The sequence below is a fragment of the Gymnogyps californianus genome, chromosome 3, assembly GCF_018139145.2.
Source record: "Gymnogyps californianus isolate 813 chromosome 3, ASM1813914v2, whole genome shotgun sequence".
Classification (NCBI taxonomy): Eukaryota; Metazoa; Chordata; class Aves; order Accipitriformes; family Cathartidae; genus Gymnogyps; species Gymnogyps californianus.
Window position 1 is genome coordinate 82,632,152 of NC_059473.1, and position 8,542 is coordinate 82,640,693.

General features: G+C 59.4%; 1 protein-coding gene across 1 annotated transcript; it reads right to left on the bottom strand.

Annotated features, from left to right (window-relative positions):
- Positions 1-6,500: 6,500 nt before the first annotated feature.
- On the bottom strand, positions 6,501-7,813 carry POU3F2 (POU class 3 homeobox 2). The gene is given in 2 exon segments (XM_050893087.1): positions 6,501-7,579; positions 7,582-7,813. Coding segments are annotated over 2 exon segments (1,311 nt in total).
- Positions 7,814-8,542: the final 729 nt, after the last annotated feature.

The following is an 8,542-nucleotide window of genomic DNA, read 5'->3' on the forward strand; positions in this document are numbered from 1 at the left end:
ACCCCTGCGTCCCGCGGGGAGGCCCGGGCCTTGCGAGGGAGGCTGGGAGGAAGGGGGTGCGAGGGGAAGGGGCTCCGCGCCGGCCTCGGCGGCCTCCCCGGCCCCGGGGGCGCTGCTTGAAACCCCGGCACACCCGGGACACTTGGCCGAGTTTCGGAGGTGTTTGCACGGACTTTGCAGGGAGGGATTTGCGGCTCGAGGAAAGAGACATGTAGCGTGGGTCAGGCCGCGGGCTGAGGCCGAGGGCGGCGTGGAAATCCACGCGCTGCGGCTCGGACTCGCCTGCCGAAAAGCCCGTTTGTTTGGTTTATAATTTGATGAGAAGTCGGGCCTGAGAAGGAGTTCTTGCTTTTTATTTTACCATTTCTGCTAAAGCACGCTTTGGTTTTGCTCTAACTAATTTCCCCCGGAAAAGTACCCGCTCCTCCAAGTACCGCCCGACCGAGCCAGGGTGAAATTCGCCTTCTTCGGAGCATCTTCCTACATCCCCGACGACAACCTGCCCATGCCCCGAGCACAAAGTACCAACTTAGCGCCCGCAACTCTGAAAAAAATTCTTTTTAATCTTTTCCATCTCGAGATTAAAGCCGGAGCGGCAGCCCAGGCCCCCGTCCCTTCCGAAACACAAAATAAATAGATAACCCCCGCGGGAGCAGAGGGCGCGGGAGAGCCACGTTTTCCGAGACAGACCACAACGCCCAGCCTCCGTTTTCGAGGCAGCAGAAGGCCGCCGCTGCCCTATCCACCCGCCGAGAAGCCGCCGACGGTTTCCCCCTTGCTCCCACCCCCCTGCCCGCAAGGCGCTGCCCGGGCTGGGGCTGGGGGGACACCCCGTGTACGCGACCCTCCCCGTGGCTTTAGCTAAGCCCAGAGGTTTAAGCCGGACTAAACCCAGCGGGCCCGCCCGCCGGTGGCCGCTCTCCCCGCCGCGGCCGGGCCTCATCGCCCACCGGCGGCCGTCGAGTCCCCTCCCAGGGCGGGTCACCCCTCCTCTTCCTCCCGCATCGGAGAAACTCCGCACCGACGGCACCGGAACAAAGAGCCATCAAACCCCCAACAACGCGGCTTGGGACAACTTCGGGGCCTGGGGCCGCCCCGGCGGGCAGGGGCAGGCAGCCGGGGGAGGGGGGTTTCCCCCAGCGGAGCAGCCGGAGGAGAGAGGGGGGACGGGGGGGGAGGACGGGGGCGGCCCCAGGCTGGAGGTCGGGGCCGAGGCCGGGGGCAGGAGGCCGGTAAGGCGCGGGCAGCCGGGCCCGTCCCGCCGTACCCCCGCGGCCCGGCGGCCACTGGAGAGGGGGTCACGGGGGGAGGGGGGGAACCCCGAGCTCCCGCCAACAAAACCGAGGGAGAGAGAGAGGCGACGGGGCGGAGCCGGGGGCGACCGGGGCCTCTGCCCCCCTCGGGGCTCTCGCAAGTTGCCCGGCCCGAGAGCATCACCTGGCGAGGTACCGCCCCGGCCTGCCCCGCAACTTGGGGGGATTTGCCGGATTATTTCCCCTTCCCCCGCTTCTCTCTTTCCAAACCCCGGCCCCCCTTGCCCGCCCTCGGGAGAGCTGGTGGGGCTAGGCGGCGACGGGAGCTCCCCGGGGCGGGCAGCACTGACCGCTGCCTCTCACCCCCGCGGAGCCGGGGACACGGGGGGAAGCAATCGCGACTCAAGGGCTTCGGGATACACAGTCTCCTCCCGCCTTCCAGTTTCGGCCTCCATCAGAGGGAGCGAGCCGAGGAAACAGGGCTTTTGTTGTTGACATCTGACCTACGACAGAGAGTCCCTGCTGGGAATGAGGGTGGGGGAGCCCCGGGAGCTGCCGCGCACCCTGACATCCACCTGCAGAAAGGTGCATCCTACGGCTGCTCCATTTTCCCCCCTTCTTTCTCTTAAAAGAGAGAGAGAAGGGAACAGGGAAAACGACCCCCCAACCGGCCGGCCTGCCCGCAACCAGCCGAGAAGGACGAGAGAAGTCGCTCCCATCTGGTCAGCCTCTCGCTGGGCAAAGAGCCCCGGAGGAGCAGCCCGGGGGTCCTCCACAGCGGGCGGCCCGGCCCCGAGCAGCGGCGGGGCGCGCCGCCCCGCCACCGGCTCTGGGCGGCCATCCCCGCGGCGCCGGGCCTGCCCCGCCGCGCAAGGCACACCATCCACCCAAGTCGCCTCCTGCCCACCCGACACGGGAGCGCTCGCCGATAGCAGGGCCCTGTCGTCAAAGGCGAACTATTCCCTCGGCGCCCACCCAAGTGTCCTGCAGAGGGCAGAGGCTGCTCGCTTTCGCAGCCGATTCCGCGGGCTATTGACCAAGGACTTTTAAATCCATACCCGGCTTCAACATTTTACCCGTCAGCACGTCTGCGGTCACAAAACACTTCTTCTTTCTGTCACTTCTCTTCGAAACTATTGATAAGATCATTTAGCTGAATCTGTTCGGGATGAGTGTAATATTGACTAGGAGTTAGAAAAGATGATTAAATCTAATAAGCCTAGAAACTATCGTGAAGGAGGAGGGGGGGGAAGAGCAGGACATTGCACTTAGGAAACCGAGCCGGCCAAAAAGGACTTGGAACACACCGCCGCATGTGCGAACACCGCTCAGCCTGATGTCGCTCGCCAGCGCGCCAGCCCCGCTGGTCCCCAGCCGGTACTCCCCCCCCCCCCCCCCGGTAAAACCGACCGGGTCGTTCCACACACGGAGCCGCAGACGTCTAACGTGAAAGACCCGGGCCTGCCGGCCCGGTGCCGCCACCGCGGAGCCCGGGGCCCCGGGCCCGGGGCCCGGCCCGGCCCTGCCCGGGGAGCGCCCGCCCGCCCCAGGGGTGCGCAGCCCCGCTGGGCAACCGGATCCTTCCTCCCTCTTTCAAACAGTACTCCCCATAATTAAGCCCCGCCTTTTTGTTTTTCTTTTTCTTTTCTTTTTTTTTTTTTCTTTTTTAAGGAGTCAGACCTTAAATTATCAAAAGGGAACGAGGAGAGGAGAGTCCCTTCTCCCCCACGCCTTCCGCCAGAACACGCAACTAACTTGAGGAGCAGATCTCCCCACCAGCATCAAAGGCAGGACACCCCTACCCGCACAGAAATCAATGCTTCAAAACACACGGCTGCGGTTCGTCTGCGGAGAGACACAATGAACACAGCTCCTGAGGCATTCCTTCAAGACCCTGGAAGTTATGAGCGTGGAACCTCTCGGTATAGGCATCAAATTTATTCCAAAAATTCCATGAAATATAAAGGAATGGCGGTGCTTTTACACAGAACTCAACTCAGTATAAGTACTGGGGTGTTCTCCCTCCAAATCTTAAGAACTATGCAAATCTGTGCTATCTTTAAAAATAAAATAAAGATATTTCAATAATTAGAACAAACTATGAAGGTATTGTGCATTTCTGTTTTATGTAGATAATAAAATATTACTTTAACATAAATATATAAGGATCTCTGCGTTTTTATTTTTCCCCACAAGCACATCCAAATGTACCAAAACAAAGTATTTTTAAAGAGACTGAACCAAAAAAAAAATTACATCCCATATAGATTTTGTTCACCTACTCATTTAAAGCTACAGAAAAACAGTTTCCAGAACCTGTTTGCTTTAAAAGAAATAAATATACATTGAGGCAGGCCACTTAAAAATGATATGAAAATATTTCCCTGGGTAGCATTTAAAAAAAAAAAAAGAAAAATAGACAAAGAAAACATTGAAACTATTTCTGCATTTCAAAGGACAAATATTAAACATATATACATAGTGGTAAGGTTTGTGTGGTAACTTTTTTTTTTTTTTTTAGTAAACCTATTTGGAGTTTGAGGCTTTTCTCAAACATCCTCTGGACTCCGTTTTCTGACCTTACGCACATATTAATAAGTGTCTGAAAGTTCATTTCCTCCCTTTACCACTGGATCTGCCCTGATCTGATTCACTTCACTAGGCGCTAGTCCTCAACACTTTAAATAACAAGCAGCTCAATACATAAAAAAAAAAAAAGAAAAAAAAAAAAGAAAAGAAAAGAGAAAAGCTTGGTGCCCGTATCTTTGTAACAATTGTTGGAAAACTAGGAAAAAGGCTAATGCATGTGCCTCTTAGAAATCATCATCTGTCTTACCAAGAAGAAAGAAAGAGAGAAAGAAAGAAAGAAAGAAAGGGAGAGAGAAAGAAAGAAGGAAAGAAAACCCAATGTCACAGGCGCTTTAGAAGACAATGAGAAACATACTCTAAAGCCTTAGCTACTGACTGCAATATTTATAGGAGAGTTCTGCGAGAGAATGCTTCACTGTTTTTTCTCCATAATTGTCCAACACTCAACTAAGTAAACTTTTAGATTATAAAAATGCTTTGTCTCTATAGCACCCGTTTGTGCTGACTAAATGATCCCTTTATGAATTTATAACTATCATAGTTTAAAGTTCCTCTAATGTATATGCATAGCTGTGTGTGTGCATAAGTACACAAACACACGCACGCAGACACACGCACATACATGCGCTGCTCCGAGGTCCCGCTCCTCTGCTTCCCTTTAGAGCTTTTTGTTTTTCTTTTTTTTTCTTTTTTTTTTGTCCCCGTGGGTTTTTCTCTTTTTTTTTTTGAAAGTTAACCGTTTCCCATCATGATAATGTCACGAAATGCACTTTAAAACTATTAACGAAGGGGGGAAAAAAGACGGATTGAAAAATGGCATTTTTTTTTTTCCCACTTCATTTCATTCCCCAGTGAAAGACACAAGGCTGCCCAAGTTAAAACTGATCCTTTCCTTCAATAAATTATACCGCAATCTGACCAAAGGACGGGGGCGAGGAGGAGGGGGGGGGGCTAGATACGAATAGAAAAAAAAAAATAAATACGAAAAGTAAAAGCGAAAAAGAAACGCACACGGTCTCTGCGGAGAGGAGGGGGCAGCGTGTGTTTACACGCAGGTGTAAGCACCCGGGCACCCCCACCACCACCCCCCCGGGCCCAGCAGCTCCTCGGGCTCTCCCTGGCTCTGCCTTGATGCGAAACTGCTCAATGAAAGAAAGTTTGGGGGCTGACATCGGCCCGGGCTGCCCGGGCAGTGGGACCGGGGATGCCAAAGGCACGCACGGGGAGCCTCGGGGGGGAGGAGGGGAAGGGAAGGGGGCTGGGAGGGGTGGGGGTGAAGCTAAATAATCCCCTTTCCCTCTCAAGGAAGTGCCACTTTCTCCGGGAAAACTCTGGAAACGTGTTGTTTCGTCTCCGCCTTTCCCACACCGGGCCTTGCTCGCCCGCACTGACACAATCTGGAAGGGCTGCATATATTTTTTTTCCTCCCCCTCTGGCTGCGCCTCGGCCCCCGGACACACTGCCTGAAAATGAAGTTTACTTTGTCGATTTGCATTATTCTCCCTTCTCCAAACTCGACTCTTGCCGTTGAAGGCGTATATTAAGCAATTACGAGAGTCACGTCTCTGGAGAATGGAAGCTGGCGGTGCATATATATATGTGAATATATAGAGATTATATATATGTGTATGTATGTACGTCTATGCACGCATGCATATGTATACATACATACAGATATACGCATTCTTTTTGCTACGGTAAAAGGAGAAAATAAGCGTTACACATATTTAAGAAGACTTGTTTATAACAAAAGTTCACATATACACATAAAGCAAAGGCTAAAACACAGTAACATATTGTAGACCGGTCACTGGTTGACTAACGCTCACCGTGGAAAATGCAAGTCATTTGCAAAATTAAGGTCGGAAAGGAAGGGAAAAAAAAAAAAGAAAAAAAATTTGTTTATGTAAACTTCGATTTTCTTGCAGTGCAAATTGGTACGGTTAAATACTGTCTACATCAAAAGGGATAGCTTTTCCTTTCTCTTCTTTTTTTTTTTTTTTCATATATTCCTACAGGGGATCCACAGAAAATAAACACAGCAGCATGTGCCAACACCAAGCGACATTCCACAATGCAATCTGCCTTTGTGTGGCGGGAGGGGGCTGCGGAGGGGACCCGAGGTGGCTGCGCGCCCCCCCCCCCCCCCCCCCCGCCCCCTCCCCGGCCGGGCAGCGCCGTATTTTTTCGCTAGCGAGCAAGGGAGTTTTGTGCGAACCGCTTCGCCCTGCGCCTGCCCTGCCGGTGCCTGCCCCTGCCCTGCCGGTGCCTGCCTGCCTGCCTGCCTGTGCGCGGTACTCACTCCACTCCGGTGCACGGGCACTCGCCTGGAAAGGTCAAAATACAGCATCGCACCTGCTACCGTCTAAGGGACAGTCCGGTGCAGGTGCTTTGTCTCTCTCGTCTGCTGTGATTCGCGCTCGCCCGCTTTTTGTTTTGTTTTCTTTTTTTTTTTTTGCGCGGGTTTTTTTTGTTTGTTTTTTTTGTTTTTTGTCTTTTTTTTTAAAGATAGGAGAAAATAATAATAATAAAAAAAAGAAAAACAGAAAAAAAAAAAGGAGGACAATCAAAAGTTGGGGGAAGGAGGAGAGGAGGAGGAGAGGAGGAGGAGGAGAGGAGGAGGAGGAGGAGGAGGGGCCGGGCGCCCCCGCCGCGAGTTCACTGCACGGGGGTCTGCACCCCGTGGTGCGGCGGCGTGTCCCTGCTGGCCCCGTACACGTCCTCGGCGCCCGGCAGCGTCCCTCCCGGGGGAGTCATGCGCTTCTCTTTCTGTCTCCTGTTACAAAACCACACTCTCACCACCTCCTTCTCCAGCTGTAGGCTGTCCGCGAGCGAGGTGATCTCCTGGGCGGAGGGCTTGGGGCACTTGAGGAAGTGGCTCTCCAGCGCGCCCTTGACGCTCACCTCGATGGAGGTGCGCTTTTTCCGCTTGCGGCCCTGCGCCGCGATCTTGTCTATGCTGGTGGGGCTGCCCGAGGAGGAGTCCGCCTCCTCCAACCACTTGTTCAACAAAGGCTTCAGCTTGCACATGTTCTTGAAGCTGAGCTGCAGGGCCTCGAAGCGGCAGATGGTGGTCTGCGAGAAGACGTTGCCGTAGAGGGTGCCCAGCGCCAGCCCCACGTCCGCTTGGGTAAATCCCAGTTTGATGCGCCGCTGCTTGAACTGCTTGGCGAACTGCTCCAGGTCGTCCGAGGTCGGCGTGTCCTCGTCCGAGTGCGGGTCGTGGTGCGGCGGCGGCCCGGGGGGCGCGGCGGCGGCGGCGGGCGCCGGCCCGGCCGCCCCGGGGTGGGGGCCGTGGGGCGGCGGCGGGTGCTCGGGGCCGTGGTGCGGCGGCCCGGGCGGCCCCGGCGGCGGCTCCTCGTGGGCGTCGCGCAGGCCGTGGTGGTGCAGCGCCGGCTGCGCGGCGCCCAGCATGCCGTTGACGGTGAAGCCGGGCGGCTGGGAGTAGAGCAGCCCCGCCTGCGCGCCGTTGGCCGCGGCCATGCCGGGCGGCAGGTGCGCCGCGCCGCCCGCCCGCCACGCCGCCGCCGCCGCCGCCGCCGCCGCCGCCGCGTGGTGCCCGCCGCCGCCGCCGTGGTGCACCAGGTGCGGCGCCCGCCCCGGCGGCGGGTGCTGCGGCGGCGGCGGCGGCGGCAGCTCGTCGCCGCGCCCGCCCGCCTGCACCACCGCCGGCTTGATGTCGGGCTGGCCCAGCCCGCCCGCCGACCAGGGCGCCTCGCCGCCGCCGCCGCCGCCCCGCCGCCGCCGCCGCCGCCGCCGCCGCCGCCGGGGCCGCCGTGGGACAGCGCCGCGATCCACTGGTGAGCGTGGCTCAGCGGGTGCCCGTTGCTCTGCAGCGCGTAGTCCGCCTGCACCAGGGCGCCGGCGTCGCGGTAGCCGCCGCCGGGCTGCATGCCGCCGGGCGGCTCGGCGTGCACCATGGGGGAGCCGGAGGCGAGCAGGCTGTAGTGGTTGGAGGCTGCGGTCGCCATGACTCGCCGAGCCGCACTGATCGCGCCGGTTAAAGGCGCCGCGCATTTGACAGCTACTTTTTCGCCTCGGGCGCCGCGCGGCGCCCGCGCCCCCCCGGCCCGCGCGGCGGGGCCCACTGCGAAGGCACGCGCGGCCGCCCCGCCCCGCCGCCGCACACCATTGGCTCCCCGCGCCCTGACGGACGCGGGCGCCCCTGGCGACCGCCGCCGCCGCCGCCCACCATTGGCGCGCCCCGACGCCGCCGCCCCGCCCCCCGCCCCGCCCCCGACCGCCCTCTGGAACCCAACTCCGAGGGGGAACGGGGCGCGGGGGAGCGGCGGCCGCGGGGCGGGGGGCGGCGGCGGGAGGGGAGGGGGGGGGGCGCTCCGCCGCCGGCCCCGCCCCGCCGCGCCCCGCCCCGCCGCACCGCACCGCACCGCCGGCGGGAGGCTGCCGCCGCCGCTCCGCCCGCCGGCTCCTGTTGCTCGCGCCCTGCCGGGGCCCCGCGCCCCGCCGCGGGTCTCTGCGCGGAGCCCGGCCGTGCTGCCCCCGGGGCGGGTGCTGCGGGGCGGGGGACGCCCGCCCGTCCGTCCGCCCGCCCCCAACTTTCTCAGCCGGGCCGAGCGCACGCAGCGCCGCCCCGCAGCCGGCCCCGCCGGCGGGGCCGGGGAGCGCCGCGCCCCCGGGGGCGGGGAGCGGGCCGCCCCCTCCCTGCCCGCCGGCCTCGCCGGCCCCCAGGCAACCCGGTG